We start from the raw sequence: 16,246 nt of genomic DNA on the forward strand, positions 1-16,246 counted from the left end.
CTGGTCCAAGTTCACAGGAGCACAAAAGATATACAATTTAAGATTGGAGAAGAGTCTGGGCTACTTTAGCCAAACCTCTCAAGTCTTAAAACCCTGGAAAAGGTTAATTCATTCTTTATTTAACTCTTGTGTTGACTAATAATAACTATCATGTATTAATTTTTCTTCTGTGTATTAGGCATTTATTCAATCTTCCCTCATAGAGATTATCCTTTTTTATATAAAAAAATCTCAGGCTCAGGGAAGATGAAAAATTTGCTCAAGATCACGAAGAACAAAAGTGGTCAAGCTGTGATTCAAATTCAAATCTACCTGCAAAGCCCATGCTCTTTCCACCCCAACGAATCACCTGATGAATTGGCAGCAACCCTCAGGGTCAACTTAGGCAAAACTATGTTAAGGGGGGGCGATAATTGCCTCCCTCAAACCCCTCCCACTTTGCAGTCCCCTTCTTTTGACACCTCTCCTACTCAACGGTGATGCCCTGGGATTGCTGTGTGATTTCTCAGTGTGATGATTTCCATCAAAAAAAAAACCCTGCCAACTCCCATGCTTTTAATGCCCCAGATCTCTAACACAGATGAACCCAATCATGTTCACAGGAGAGTACTCCAGGTAATGGTGTCACATTTGTACGTGACAAAGACCCTCAGGGTTTTACTTCTAAAGAAGGGCAACTGGTGGAAGGGACTAGACCATGTGCAGCCACACAGGAGTTGGCAGGCACATGGGTTTCCTGGGGTTCCTGCAACAAAGCACATAAACTGGGTAACTTAAAACAATAGAAATGTATTCTCTCACAATTCTGGATGCCAGGAGTTCAGAGGTCAGTTCCTTTTTGAGGACTCTGAGGGAGAATCCATGCCTCTCTCTCTTAGGTTCTGGTGTTGCTGGAGAACCCTTGGCATTCCTGGGCTTATGGCTCTTCACTTCAATCTCTGTCCCCATGTTCACAGGGCCTTTCTCCCTGTGGACCCCTGAGTCTCAAATTTCCCTCTTTTCCCTCTTAAAAGGACACCAGGCATTGGTTTATAGCCCTAGATCACCCAGGATAATCTTTTCTTGAGATTATAAAAAAAAAAATTTCCCCCAAGGGTAGGAATGTCTTTAGTTGAAGAGGGATACTGGGACATACGGGAAGGAGACTCTCAAAGGCCCAGTGCTCTCCCAGTACCCAGCTGCATGTTCGTTCCACTGTGGCTGGCTTGTCCAAGTGGCTGAGATAGCCAGTGTCAAGGGCCCCAGAGATGACCCCTTCCCCAAGTGCAGTGGCCTGTGCTTGCGATCTCCCAAGTTTCCCTGGAAAGGCTTTATGGGGCTCCTAAAAAAGGAAAATATTTGCAGTCTAGAATTATGTTCATCATTACTTAGAAAAACCACGAAACAGGGATGCCTGTTTCAAACAGGGTGGCTCAGTGGGTTAAGTGTCTGACTTTGGCTCAGGTCATGATCCTGGGGTCCTGCGATGGTGCCCCTCGTCAGGTTCCCTGCTCAGTGGGGAGCCTGCTTCTCCCTCTCCCCCCATCCTTGTGCTCTCTCTCACTCTCTCAAATAAAAAAAGAAAAGAAAGAAAGAAAAATCATAAAACATAAGAAAAAGCTATTGGTTAACTAATTTCTGGTCTTCCAGGGGTTGAGTTGTATCCATGCCAGGGATGTTGTAAAGCAGAGAGGACGGATTCTCTGTTTGGATGACTGCAGAGAGAGCATTCTGTTGCCCTACAGTTTGCAGTTTCCAGCCCTTTCAGGGCAAAGGTGGCATCTGAATGATCATCAAACCCTAGGCTCCTGAAAGAGTTTTGCTTATTTTGCGGTCTGTTCTTAGCTATTCTGTGTTCTTTCAAAAGAGATGTCATGTACAACTGTACAAATAAATAAGAGGAAACATTCTGATATCTTCCTTGGGAGCTGCCAAGGGCAGAGGCGTCTTGCCTTGACCCAGGCCCCCAAGGCACAGCTCTGTGAAAGGCAGCCTCTGCTGGTTATTTTTCCTGGCTTGTCCTCAACTCCTGACATCTGTAATCTAAGTTTAAATACCTTTAGTCATCTGGCTACTTAAACCACCCCCTCACAACTTCCCAGACTGGCTCCCATCAAGTCGGCCATTTCTGGGGACTTCATATTCCCCTCCTCTGGCTTTCCTTCCTCCCTACCCTGGGCAATGGCCTTTAGCTCAACCTCATTTTACTGATGAAGAAACTGAGGCTTACAGAGATGACCTATGTAACTCAGGCAGGGGCTGAGCCAAGTCCCCTACTGGCTCTGATCTACAGCAGTGGTTCTCCAAAGCTTTTGGTTCTTGGAGTTACTCTTGTGCAGAGAGAACATTCTATGACAACCCACACTTATTTGTACAGCTGACTTCTTTCCTATTGAAGCATGGTCAAGGTGGGCAGCAGCAGGCCAGGACCTGTTTGGATGGCGGGGAAGGAAGTATCAAGAGTGAGGATGCACACTAGGGAAGGCCCCCGGGCCTCTAGAAATTGTTTGCCAGGCATCAGGTGAAGTTCTTTACCCATTTTATCAACCATTTTCTAGATGAAGAAAGTGTGTCTCCAAGAAAATCTGTGATCCAGCCCCTGAGAGACCACAGTGGGATTCACAGGGAGGTCCATCACCAAAGGCAGATTGAAGGTAAGCAGTACGACAGGGGGTACTGCGGCTGCCTCACAGGGGAGAGGGTGAAGCCTGGTGTCCTGCCCTGCTCCCCACTGCCTGTCTCATTGGTTTCCGAATGACAGCCTGCATGTGAAGCGTACGTGGACTTCTGCAGCAGCCCGCGGAGCAGGCCCGGCCCGAGGCTACTGGTGACGTGTTCTCAGAACACCACAGCTTCTTACTTTCGGAGAAACCAGTACTACTGCTTTATAGTATGTGTATGTGGAGGCGGGGGAGGTGCTTACAAACCCAGCAGAGGCTCAGAATCACCTGAGAGGACTAGAAAAGTATTGGCTCATTGGTCCCCCTGCACCTCCTCCCCAGCCTGGGAGATGTGATCTGCTTCCCTGAGCCCCTCCTCAGGAAGACTTGCACCATGGGTAGGGGGTTTCCCAGCACCTTCTGTGAGCCTGGTGAGACAAGTGAGGCAAGGGTCATCCTTGTCATTGGATGGGCAGGGGCAATGCAAAGCTGAGTGGCAGCCAGTGGTCATGAGAGACCATGTGATAGAAGGGGACAAGCAGGGCCTTCCTGGACAGAGAGCCCTGGGTCTGGATCCATTCACATCACCTAAGTCTTAATCCCCCCATCTGAATAACAGGTCCAGGAATTCCCATCACAGAGCCTACTGAGGTGTAGTACCTACTTCAAAGCACTGCAGGACTCAATTCACCGAGCAAAGCAATGAACCTGAGAGGGAGGCTCACCCTGCAGGTTCTCAGCAACTGACATCTAAAAACCGGAGGCCGTGCCAATTGTGGGCAGATGGGCCTCTCTGGTCCCATGGTGGTTGTCCCATCTGTATCCACACCTGCATCCACGGGAGGAGAAGGAACATGGAGTAGTAACCTGTAACTGTAGACGGCCAGGCTGTACAGGCTCTATCAGGGCTTCCTGAGGCTGAGGCCCATTCTCTGATGCTGCCCAGCAGCTGTGCAGCCCAAGCACACATCTGCCAGGGCCCGGCTTCCTTTCACAAGCTAGAGTACCGGGTGGGCTCTTGTCCTGCCCACACCCCCTCCAGTGCCACCACAGGGATGATCATTTGCTTCTGGGCTCTGTCCTAGACTCTGACAGACATGGCAAGGGATGTTGCCAGGGACAAGAGTTGGTTTAGAATTGCGGGAGAAAAATCCTGATGGAAGGGTCATGCACCAGGGACCCACTCTGTGGCAGGACTTTCTCAGTGTCATTTCACACTGACCACCGCTGTCCCATGAGTTGTCCTAGGCCTGATCCCGGAGCCAGGTCTGTTTGGAGGAGAACCACGCCCTGGACTCACTGAAGGTGGTTTTTCCTTTGGCTTACCCCTGAAGCAGCCAGAAACTGATCAAAGGGGAGAATCCAGATATGAATATAGGTGAGTGACTCTGGTCTCTACTGCCTCCCTTGGGCTCAGAGGTGCCTGGGAGTTCTGCGGCCTTGGCAGGCTGGTGCTGTGGAGGGGTGGGGGAAGAGCAGAACGGAGGGCCTTCTGCCTCGTATGCCCGCTCACATTAGTGTCTGGGGAAGGCTAACTCCCATCAAATGACATCACTATTCAAGAAGTCACTTTACTTGGGTCACATGTCTCAGTTTTGAACTTTGACCCCATTGGGAGCACCCCCCCACCATCTACACCAGAACTTCTGGGCATCATTTTCCATGTGCAGGCTGGGCTGGCACTGGGCTATCACCATTCTCAGAATCCACTGACACAGATCAATTCTCTGAATGCCTTTGACCATGTCTACTTCCCAGCAGCCACCAGCACCTTTGAGGACTGCCAAATTCTGTACTCTTCATTGGCAAGACTTCTCACTATCCAGTGCCACTTTCCATCAAAGGTATGCTGCCGCCACCCATACCAAACAGTTGCCCTTCCCTGCCGTTCCGGTTTCTCCCATTCCAGCACGGAGCACGCCTGAGGCTGCCTTGTGTGGTGCAGGCACTGAGCCAGGAAGATGTGCGTGTGAATGCTAGCTCTTAGGTTACTCACCAGCTGAGTGGCCTTGGCCAAGTCACTGCACTCTGATGCATCCCTGCACTCTGATGTTCTTCTGGCTGAACTAGGTCTAAGACCAGGACATGGGCTTCGGAGAGAAGAGAGAGCTGGCTGGCCTCAAGGAGCTTCTCCCTTGACCCCTTTTCAGCCTTGCATCCTTACCTGCATAATGGGAACAGCATCTCCTTCCTCACCAAGACTGTGGGAGTGATTGGAGTAGAACATCTAGCAGGGAGGGCCTGCCAATTGTCTTTTTTTTTTTTTTTTTAAGATTTTATTTATTCATGGAAGACAGAGAGAGAGAGAGAGAGAGAGGAGAGAGAGAGATGTAGGCCAAGAGAGAAGCAGACTCCGTGCAGGGAGCCCAATGTGGGACTTGATCCCAGGACTCCAGGATCACGCCATGGGCTGAAGGGAGGTGCCCAACCGCTGAGCCACCCAGGCATCCCTCTTTATTACTTTCCAACAACCTACACCCAACACAGGGGTCAAGCTCTAGCCTCTCTTCGTGTGACCTTAAACCCTTGCCTTCTGGGTCCTGGTCTCCCCTCTCCCTGCTGAGCACCTGTCTCCCCACTCGGTTTTGTCTGCTGAGCTGCCTAGGGTCTGGCTGCCCATGGGCCTGGGACTGTGGGAATGCTCTTTGGCAGATGCACAGTTTATTCCTGCCTGGGGCTTCTAGCCTTGCTCCTTTGCTCTGGAACTGTGGACTAGAGGGGCTTCAGACAAACCTCAAATACTTGCCAACTTTGCTTTCCTCAGAGCTTGAGGTCAGCAATGTCCCCAGCAGAGGGCTGGCAGTCCTTTGGCCTAAAGTCTCAGCCAGCCCACCTGGTCAGTGTGGCTGGAAGGGGGAGGAAGGGGAAGGAAGGAAGAAGGAAGGCTAGTTCTGTAATCCTTTTCCTCCCCACCAAAGGTATGCTTCAGGCTTGGAAGAGGCAGGCCACCTGCCTTGCACCCCAGCAGAGTAGAGGGCGAGCTCAAACACTTCCAGACACCATCTTTAGAAGAAGGAAGTGAGGAAGAGCGATCAGAACAGAGTAAACTATTTCAAGGACCCAGACTACCAAAGACTTAAAGTAACAAATGCAACTTTAATTGATTTCTGGATAAAAACTACTCAGTGCAGGTCAGTAACCATGGCAGCCCCTACTCTGTTGGAGCCATGTCCTGCATGGTCTTCAGGACCTAGGTTAACGGGCTATTTGCATGATTTCATGTCATCTACAGTATTAGAAAAACAAGGCATTAGATCAGTTTAGACAAAATGCACTGCTGGCAGCCAAATCCAGTTGTTATATTCCGTATTTTTTCTTTAGATCTTCTACTTTGTTGACGTAAGCTTTCATGGCATCTTCCTTGGAAGTCCCTGTAAGAGATCAACAGGATTATTTATAGAGGAGCAACATGGTAGAAAAACAGCAGACTTAAAGCCCAGTTTCTCACCTGTCAAGTAGGGTTTCTATTCCCTGCACCTCACAGACTTGGCCAGAATTCAACTTGAAATACTTAAGGAGTTCAGCCCACAGTGGATGCTCCATAAAGCACTGAACCCGTTACTGTGTCCAGCTGTCCTGAGGACTGTCATTGGTCTACTGGCCACATGAGTCTCCTAATCTGAGTGAGTGTCAACCTGAGCCCTGGAAGAAAGGCTGGACAATCCAGACAGGTAGGAAAGCTTAAAAGTGGGGAGCGGCAGTGATTTTACTGGTCCTGTGGACTCTTGTGGTTGGCTCTGACCTCTCTCTCTTCGGGGCTGATTTTCTATCAGAGATTTAAGCTGGTGGTGAAAAAGAAAAGCCAGGAACCCTATTCTCCCTGGAGAGAAGTTGTGAGAAAAGTTTTGAGAACTCTGAGCAAAAGCAGCTGGCTTGTGCAGGAAAAGGAGGCAGATCTTCACTTTTACACTGCAGTCCAAAGGGCACAGACCATGTCCCTCAGAGGCAGTAATACCCAGTTTCCTGGATTCTGCAGTGGAGGAGAGACACTGGGGATCGGAGAGCTTTCTGAAGCACTGCAGAGTGCCTGGACGCTGATGTACGAATGGCCAGTGACAATGGGCAGTCAGATGGGCATTCCTGTTCTAGTTACTTGCAAATCCTAGGAGTGTATTTATTGTATTCTGGCCTTTTTTGAATCCCAGGGTTTTTCATTTGCAGGAAGACAGAGGACTTATTCAGAAACTAGCTAGTGAGAACACAAAAGCTGGCAGGCACTTCAGTGCCAACTTTTGGGTCTTGCTGCCGCAGGTGGCACGTGATGAAGTCGGAGCTGGGATACTTCTTGGCTGCTGTTGCTTAGCATATAATAGCTCCATTCATGGGGCCTACGATGTGCCAGCAGCTTGCCACACATTAGCTCATTCCTTTCCTTTATGTGCCTTTCTGGTTGCAAAGGAGCTGGGGAGGGCTGCTTGAGCTGGGGGGGTGGGGGTGGGGATGGGGTCACTGCCTGGCCTTGTGAAGAAGAGGAAGGTATGGGCAGGAAACCACTCCTTCTTGTGAATACATATAAAGCCCAGGCCAACTATTTCACCCCCACTCCACCCCAGTCTGTTTTTAAGTAACCTGGTCCCCAGCCCCTCCTCTCCAGATGATACCACTGCTCAGAGATGGTGTTCTTGGAGAAGGTAGACATGATATTAGGAGAAAAAGTAGGTGGCCCAGTTTTTTTTCCTACTCTGGCCGGGTCAGGCTGGTTTCTAGCATGTGCCTTCATCCACTCTGTTTTCTCTCCTCATCCCTTACACTCCATAAGGGAGAATATTTTATCCCTGGGCTTCACAGACTAGGGAAATGGATTAGGAACAATTACCTTTCAGCTGATTCCAGGCATCCCACTTGGCCTTGCCTCTGAGATCCAACAGCCCAGGCCGTTCTGAAACAAGAGAAGGAAAAGACATTAGATCTGCTTCAAGGTCTAATGGAGAACATTATTGTTCCCTGGCTCTGTTAAGTGGGTCTAACATAGCGGGTTCTGCCTTCAGAAACCCAGATGTACAGAAATCCAAATTTAAGCTCTAGAGAAAACAGGGAGAAAACTGTTCTCATTACTAGGCAGTCTTTGTCTTAAAAGTTAAATAACACCGGGGATCCCTGGGTGGCTCAGCGGTTTAGCACCTGCCTTTGGCCCAGAGCACGATCCTGGAGTCCCGGGATTGAGTCCCACATCAGGCTCCCAGCATGGAGCCTGCTTCTCCCTCTGCCTCTCTCTCTCTCTCTATGTCTACCATGAATAAATAAATAAAAATCTTAAAAAAAAAAAAAGTTAAATAACTCCAAAATTTCTCCTTTTAAACAAATACTACAACCTTCATAAGGCTTAAACTTCAAATGCTAAAAAGGGAATACCATAAAGCTTCCCTCCCACCCATGCTCTCAGCCACCCAATTTCTCTCCTTCAGTTGTTACTGCTATCAGTTTTCTGGTGACTCTTTCTGTGAACAGTCTGTTCATATCCTGGCCCCATTTTTCTACCAAATTGTTAGTCTAATTCTTGTTAATTTGTGGGCGTCCCCTCACCCCGCCCCAAAGGCAAAGTATTCTTTAGGTTATATCATGATTTTATGCTTCCAGACCTGTCATCAGCGGCACCTGGGAACATACTCACTACTTCCCTGCTGACCTATTTTACTGCCATGCTGAGAAAAAAAGGCAAGAGGAGCAATCTCAGTGCCTGAGGCCTGGACCACGGTGTCTGAGAAACATCAAGGCTCCCCAGGTGCTTTCAGAGAAGCATTCCCAGGGATGCTTGAAAAGGCACCTACAGAGTCATCATGTAGGAAGAGTGAGCACACTCCAACCGCCCTTTTTGTGATGATGGAAATATGCACATTTGCACTAATTCAGGGTCACTGGCCACTTGTGGCACTTGATATGTGGCTTGTACAACTGAGGACTGAGCTCTGGATTTTACTTAACTATTTTCAATTTAAATTTAGATAGCCACACGTAGTAGTGACTATATTGGACAGTGCAGCCCTAGAATGAGCTGATGCCTTCCCAGTCAGGAAGCGACAGATTTCCCGAAGCCAGTCCACATACTCATCATGTAAAAGCAGGGCAGAGGCCAGTGTCTGGGAAAATCTTGTTTGGCAGAAAAGCATCTCAGCCCCTCTGGTCACCCTCACTTCATAGGAGACCTAATGGCCTCCTCCTCCTTAGGAGAATATAGAGTTTATAAACCCAACATAGAACTCACCCTTGCCCCAAAGCCTCTCTCAGCTAAGCCCTTTCTGGTAACTTTGATTTGGCACTGCTCATAATCCTTAGCTCTGGGCACCATTTCCTGCTTCCAGATGGCTGGCAGGCACCCACATGCTCCATCCACTGCCCACCCCAAGTATAGTGGAATTGGCCATACTCACCCTCCTCCTGAACAGAGGAGTGGAGTGACCTCCTTCTAGGCTGCCACGGCCACTGCCTCTGAGTCCCTGCATAGATTGCATCATGCTGTTGCCTCAGTACACACCTGAGCTTCAGGCATTTAGGAGGCAGAATAAAAACTGTCCAAAGCAGGAAAGACTGTATTCAGAATACGGTAGTCTAAACTACGCATCAAAATCTGCACCAAGAGTTTTCAATATGGAAGAAACAGTCAGGAGGAACCATGGTCAGCAAAAACGCTTCTGATCTGCCACAGGAAGCCAGCTGCTTCTCTGCTCCTGATATCTGAACTTGGCCCAGCTGCCAAGTGCTCTGATTTTGATCCTGCCTATCTGGGGTGGAAGTAGTATGGTTCAACAGAGCTGCTACTTGCTGCTACAACAGAGCTGCTACAAAGCTCTGTCTAGTAACAGAGCTGCTACAGAGTTGACAGCTTGGACCACATCTCTTCCAGGCTGGGGTCTCTGCTTCCTCCCAAGCTGATAGAAAATGCTGGTGGTAACTGGTAAAGCCCTTCCAAAACTAGGATTTGAATTCTGGTACCTGAGCCACCAAGAACAGTGCAGGGTCTATGAGCCCCATTCAGGAACATGATCTTTGGGGGAGGACCCCATGGGCCATTACCATGTCCCACCTGAAGAGTCGGACTCTGGGTGGTTTTGAGTGTGCAGTCCCCACAGATTAAGAGTACTAGCACTCATCAAGGCTGCTGAGCCTGCTTTGATGAGTAGGGGCCTTCCCAAGCTCATCTCAGCATACCTGTGTTTATGTCACCTACAGTTGCTTGTTTGTAGTGGCTGTAGATGTACAACATCTCATCATCTGCTGGCTTGGTCTTGAGGTGCTTAACATCCTCGGCAGCTTTGTCAAACTCAGCCTAAACATGAGGGAGAGGAGAGGGCTAAATAGAGCTCAGTAACGGGGAGAGACGCGTTGGAAAGGCAGCGCTCCTGCCATGCCCGTGAGGAAAAGCAGGGTCTTATCTTCCCAACAGGGCAGGCAGAAAGACCCAGCAGAACGAGGAGGGGAAGCACATCGGTTCACTCGTTTGATGGACAATAGGTACTGGACGCTCTCACCGCACCATGTGCCAGGTGCTAGGAACGCAGTGGTGAAGGAAGCATGTACTTCCCTGAAAAAACCAGCGTGGTCACTGCCTGACCACTCCTGGGTCAGGGCGGGGTCCCTAGAAAGCCCTGCTCTGTGGATAGGGCTAGCACCGCGGGTTCGAATCGGGTGAGAAGGGCACGGGCCTGAGGGCGGCGGTGTCAGCAGCCCCCGGGACTGGGCGCTCAGCGCTGACCTCTATCCCACTGTTGGGACTGGAAGGAGGTGGGACGAATCGGAGGTCAGGCCTCACAACCCCATCTCCGAAAAGCGGCTGTACTGGAAGAAGGGAAAAGGCCTCTGGGTTATCTGTCCCCAAGCCCTCCCCTTCCTGCCCGCTGCACGCTGAGCCCCTACGTGCCCTGACCTCCAAGCGGTCAGCCGGGACTTCCTTACTTCTCCGCTCCGCATGGCGTCCCTCCTGCTGCCCTGACCTCCCGGATGGAGAACTTCGTCCCCTCGCTCCTTCAGTCCACGGAGCCCTGCGACCTACCGTCTTTCCACCTAGGACCCTCCCCTCCGACCCCTGACCCGGCTTCCCCGCCGAGTCCGCCCCCCGGCAACTTGGCAGCAGCTGCGGGTGCGCAGCGGCGTCCGCGTCCCTAAGTTCCGCTCCCCGGGCCCCGTGCAGGGAGTCGGAGCTGGGCGGGGGCCAGCAGGCGCGGCGGGGCCGGGGGGCGGAGAGCCCGCGGAGCCGTGCCCGGAGGTGCCTCGTCCCCCGCGGCCCCCGGGCGAGGCAAGCCCTCTACCTGAGACATGCTGGCGGGTCGCGAGCCCTCGGGACGGCGGGCGGGGCGGCGAAGAGCAGGAAGCGGCGGCGCAGCGCTCGGCTGGCAGCGCCTTTAGAGGCGCAGCCGCAGGCGGCTCCCGGGCGGCTCCCGGGCCGGCGCCGAGCAGCCAATCAGCAGCCAGCTCCGGCCGGGGGGCGTGCCCAGCGCCGCCGCGCCGCCCGACTCGCCCCAACCCACGTGGGTTTGCTCGCTCGCGCGCTCGCAGTGCGGAGCCGAACGGGACGCCGGGAGCAGGTGGGGGGCGGGGAGGCCGGGCGCCGGGTGGGCGGGGGCCGGAGGGGCCGGAGGGCCGGCGGGCAGGAGCCGGGTCGGGGGCAGGAGCCGGGTCGGGGGCCGGGGGCCGGGGGCCGGGGAGGGCCGGGGGCGGGGTGGAGCGGGCGGCGGCCGAAGGGCAGAGACTTCTACGGGTCTCGTGTCTCCCGGAAGTCGCGCCTCCGGACGGGTCGCCCCGCGGGCCCGGGGAGGGTCCGGAGATGCCCCGGGGCGGCGCCTGCGGCCTGCGCGGTCGGGGGATGCGGGAGCCGAGGCCTGCTCCGCCCGAGCTTGGGGCGCGCTGCGACCGGCCCGCGCGTTTGACCGTGAATTGCTCTACCGGGTGCCGTAGAGCCCGTGCCCCTGTCTTGTCTTAGCAAACGTGACCTGGAGCCGGTTCCCAGCAAGTCTCTGTTGAGCGAGTGGCTCTCCTTCGTTCGTAAATGTTTACTGAGCTCTTTGCTGCCGGACTTGCCCTCGTTTAGACCGTGAGGTCACAGCAGTTAAGGAAACCTACATTCCTGCCACTTACGTTGGGGACGAGAGTGAAATAAGTAGAAACATTGTTAGGGGGTTAGGGAGTTGGAAGTTTACAGTTTTCCACGGGAGGTGGAGGGTTAAGGGAAGACAACACTTGGGAAAAAAAAAAAAAAAAAAAACCCTCGAGGAGGGGAAGGAGGGTTCCAGGCAGAAAATAAGGGTAGAAGTGTGAGCGAGGAGTGGAGTCAAAGGGTAAAAGAGATGAGACCGCGGAGTTAAAGGGGCGCAGGCCGGCTAGACGATGCAGAGCTTGCGCTTTATAGGAACTTTGGGGATTTTGACTTTTATTTTGAGATGGGAAGCCAGAGGCTGGTAGGCACAGAATGATGAGACTGAGGGGAAGCTCATCTTTGCAAAGCTGTCACGGAGGCTGATGTTCTCTATGGGGACAGAAAGAGCAGCACAGGTGGATGCCAGAATTTGAGGTTGATGAGAATTTTCTGGTGGTTCCAGAGCTGGGTGAAGGGAGGAAATGGATGGAAAATTCTCTGGAGGTCATTCCTCCAATTTGCATCAAGAGGACTAGACTATAAATCCTCTTCCCCTCCCCTCATTTACAGTGACAGGTGTTTAGAAAGAAAGGCCTGGCGGAAGCTTTCAGATACAACTTCCTAACTAGTGGTAGTCCAGCCTTTATAAAATGGGAAGAAGTGGAGATGCAGTAGCAGACAGCAGATCTGGAGGCTTCAGTCTGTGAATAATTTTGGTAGAGAAAGCAAAGCCAAACAAGTATCAACAAAAAGTTTGGAGTTAAATTTGGGGAGATTACATTTAAATCTTAAGGAATGTAGCCGCCCCCCCCCCCCCCCCCCCCCCCCCCCCCCCCCCCCCGCAAAGTGACAATTCAAAGCTGTTCTTTTCCCCCTCTGAGGTACAGATGAAATCTGGATTCTTTTTTTGTTCCATCATTTAGTGCTTACAGATTTCTTGATGGAAATTCAGATTATTGTCTGTGTGGGTCAGATGTATAGTCAAATGTACCTTAAAGTCCATAGGTTTTAACATTAGGTTATTGTGTTTAGCACACTTGAGAAGATTAGGTAACTCCAACAATGTACTTTATATTCCTCAAATATTGGTTGATGTGATGTAGTTTTGTCTGGACACCGCAGAAAGCAAGGCTAGTGTTTTAACTTGGCAATCGCCGGTTTAAGTGGAGTTGATTTGTTGCTTACTTGTTTGGAATATACTCCACTTTCCTAAAAACAACACCACCAACAACAAACCCATAACCAATTTTCCACATGGTGTTTCTGTGCTGGGGTGAGTCCACAAAAGTTCCTTAATGCAACTTAAGTATGTAGCTAGTAAGGATTGTGGGTCCCAGGGAGCAGGGTGCTAAGTGATTTTCCTTGCTTGCATGGGGCTCATCTTAGGCCAGGTTTTATTTTTTTTATTTTTTAATTTAATTTTATTATTATTTTTTTTAGGCCAGGTTTTGAAATAGCTGAGCATATTCTTCAGCCCACGTCCTGCTTCCTTCCCTCATTCCTCAGGGACTCATTTTGGGTAATTTCCACTTACAGAAATGCTCCCTTAAGGCCTCCATTTACTGTTTCTATTCTAGGCAATTGGAATGACATTTGGCTTTTAAAATAAAGAGATGATAATAAGCCACCGTCTTGAGATTTATTTTCTAAGGTAAATTTTAGAGCATATTGAGGGGTCAATAAATTACGAATTTTTAAAAAAGATTTATTTATTTATTCATGATAGAGAGAGAGAGAGAGAGAGAGAGGCAGAGACACAGGAGGAGGGAGAAGCAGGCTCCATGCTGGTAGCCCGACATGGGACTCGATCCCGGGACTCCAGGATTGCACCCTAGGCCAAAGGCAGGCGCTAAACCGCTGAGCCACCCAGGGATCCCCTAAATTATGAATTTTTATTCCTACATTTCCATAGCATTGGAAAGGAAATTGCTCTTCACATCCTCAGAAAATGCAGGTTCCTCAGCTGTGTTTATATCCTTGCTAGCAATTAGCACACTTTGCAATAATTTTATTTATAATCATTTTTATTCATTTATTCTTCTGTCTGATCTTTCTCCCCTATATGAGCAGGGAAAATAGGGATCACCTTGTATTGGTCAGTACTCTGTCTCAAAGTCCCTGGAACTCGTTAGGCACTGAGCAAATAGCAGGTGATGAATAGAGTTCTTTGCTTTCTCTGAAATGTAGTCATTCTGATTAGCCATGAACTTGGAAACTAAGTTTATTAGAACTGAGGGCAGCCTAGTTGGCTCAGCGGTTTAGCGCTGCCTTCAGCCCAGGGCGGGATCCTGGAGACCCGGGATCAAGTCCCATGTCAGGCTCCCTGCATGGAGCCTGCTTCGTCCTCTGCCTGTGTTTCTGCCTCTCTCTCTCTCTCTCTCTCTCTCTGTCTCTCATGAATAAATGAATAAAATCTAAAAAAAAACTGAATGTGCAACTATAGGCTATGGTAAATAGCCTTTAGCCTATTTTAGTAGATGAATTCTGGTGCAGAGACCATGTAATCTCTTTGTGTCACTCCCAGCTGGAAACAGAACACCTGAAATATTAAGGGAAGATGGGGAACCTGATGAGCCCCTATGCAGCCTAATTACTGTCCCCATTCATAGAGATGCTCTTGTCATTGTTGCAACCTGTCCTCACATCCTTGGGATGCCTATTTCAACTACTCACAGCTACTGGGTCTCAATGTAAAGCTAGATGGGCAAAGTATGTTAACAAGTGAAAGCTGTTCATGCCCAGTGGGTGTGAATAGTAGTTTAATATTAAGTTTCTTGATATAAGCTAAACCTCTAATTTCTAAAAGCAACCTAATCATTAAAAAAAAAAAAAAAGGACTACAGTTACAGTAAAGCTTTACTAGAAGGCAAGGGCTGGAGTACTCACAAATGATGAATTACATCCATTTGGTATTTATTTTCACTTCTTGAAATGTGATTCCTGAGGCAAGACTCAAGCAAAGGTGGGAGGAAATTAGTATGTTTTAAAGGAAAGGAAGCACTTGGAAATACTTCTGGGGTAGGAGGTGGGCAGAGTTGGGGGCGTTTGTTTTGTGAAGGCAGAGTGAGGTAAGAGCTGAGATGGGATGAGAATGCAGCTTGGCTTTTCTCTCCTTTCCCTCTTTTTATTATTTTCCCCCATTTTCTCTTCCTCTGTCTCTTTAACTTTTCTGATGGCATAACTCCTTTTCTGGGGGCCAGGCATCTGCACATCTTAACCAGCCCTTACCCTCTGCCGTTCTTTTGTTCCTTTTGGGTGTTTATATTGGGAGGGCTTGTAGCAAGCTGGGTGTGAGTGAAGCGTGTGTGTGACTTATTTGTGTATAAGCCACTCCTTTCCTGAGTCCTGTTTCTGTCCAGTTAACGTGGTTTGAGCTGAGCTGAGACTTGGAGACCAGGGCTTAGGAGCAGGGGGTTGTGGAGAAGTGTCCTATTCTAGCTGGGAGTAGAGGAGAGAAGACTTACTTAAACTTAAGTAAACATAAACGCTGCTGAGACTCCTGTATCTTGTTTAGAAATACTTAGGATTATGGATAGGAGTAATGAAGCATCTTAGGAAGATATCTTGAGTTCAGTACTGTAGTTCTTATTCAACCTCATTAGAAGTATAAACTCTTCTACATCTACATTTTCATTTTGCCTGTTTCCCTAGCTCCTACTTGTACATGACAGACCCTTGATTAATGCGTTGAAACTAGGTTGTCAGGTGAATTTTCTATTAAGCTTTTTTTTTTTTTTTTAAGATTTTATTTATTTATTCACAAGAGACACACAGAAAGAGGCAGAGACACAGGCAGAGGGAAAAGCAGGCACCCTGGGGAGAACCTGATGGCAGAACTCAATCTCAGGACCCCAGGACCATGCCCTGAGCTGACGGCAGGAGCTTAGCCACTGAGCAACCCAGGAGCCCCTCCAGTGAGCTTTTTTATTGCCTTTCAACAAGAAAATTAGAAATATTAAAATCTGATGACAGGTATTTTGGCCGATAATACTTTTGGAGATAATGCCATTTTTAAAAACATTATTTTGAGATAATGCACTAAAAACAAACAAACAAAAACAAACAAACAAACGTGGATCCCTGGGTGGCTCAGCAGTTTAGCACCCGCCTTCTGACCAGGACGTGATCCTGGAGTCTCGGGATTGAGTCCCATGTTGGGCTCCCTGCGTGGAGCCTGCTTCTCCCTCTGCCTGTGTCTCTGCCTCTCTCTCTCTGTGTCTCTTATGAATAAATAAATAAAATCTTTAAAAAAAAAAAGAGCTTTTGCAGCTTTATTACTGGTTACATAAACTTGGCCATTATTATGTGGAAGCAAATGGAAAAAAAGTCAAGTAAATACTTGTTTTTCATAGCAGTTCTCAATAAAAATGTTTATATGATGTCTATAAACAGCATCACTTTGATTATAGTGGATGTAGCGTTGTGATAAATTGTTTAATGGGGGGAAAAGCTTTTTATTATTATATTAACTGTGGGTTTATTATATATGGCCTTTATTGTGTCTCCCCACTTCATTGAGAGTTTTTGTTATAAAGAGATG

The 16,246-nt window shown here is 49.2% G+C and overlaps 2 protein-coding genes across 2 annotated transcripts in view; one reads left to right on the top strand and one right to left on the bottom strand.

Annotated features, from left to right (window-relative positions):
* Positions 1-5,715: 5,715 nt before the first annotated feature.
* DBI (diazepam binding inhibitor, acyl-CoA binding protein) lies at positions 5,716-10,968 on the bottom strand. Its single transcript, NM_001197047.1, has 4 exons — positions 10,883-10,968; positions 9,786-9,903; positions 7,456-7,518; positions 5,716-6,010 (listed from the first exon to the last, which is right to left on the bottom strand). Exons 1-4 carry the CDS (start codon positions 10,889-10,891, stop codon positions 5,937-5,939), a joined length of 264 nt encoding a protein of 87 aa, NP_001183976.1. The 5' UTR covers positions 10,892-10,968; the 3' UTR covers positions 5,716-5,936.
* A 128-nt stretch (positions 10,969-11,096) lies between these two features.
* Positions 11,097-16,246, top strand: part of C19H2orf76 (chromosome 19 C2orf76 homolog) — a 55,062-nt gene continuing 49,912 nt past the window's right edge. Inside the window, exon 1 of the mRNA XM_038564969.1 lies at positions 11,097-11,158. The gene's annotated coding sequence lies outside the window, so the exon portion shown is untranslated. The remainder of the gene's footprint in view (positions 11,159-16,246) is intronic.

The sequence above is a fragment of the Canis lupus genome, chromosome 19, assembly GCF_011100685.1.
Source record: "Canis lupus familiaris isolate Mischka breed German Shepherd chromosome 19, alternate assembly UU_Cfam_GSD_1.0, whole genome shotgun sequence".
NCBI lineage: Eukaryota > Metazoa > Chordata > Mammalia > Carnivora > Canidae > Canis > Canis lupus.

What these genes read in the sequence shown, in the direction of transcription:
- DBI (NM_001197047.1), bottom strand. An exon ending in TGTAGGTGACATAAACACAG is followed by an intron (nt 7,519 to 9,785) that starts GTATGCTGAGAT and finishes CTCTTGTTTCAG; the next exon opens with AACGGCCTGGGCTGTTGGAT. An exon ending in TGCCTGGAATCAGCTGAAAG is followed by an intron (nt 6,011 to 7,455) that starts GTAATTGTTCCT and finishes GATCTCTTACAG; the next exon opens with GGACTTCCAAGGAAGATGCC.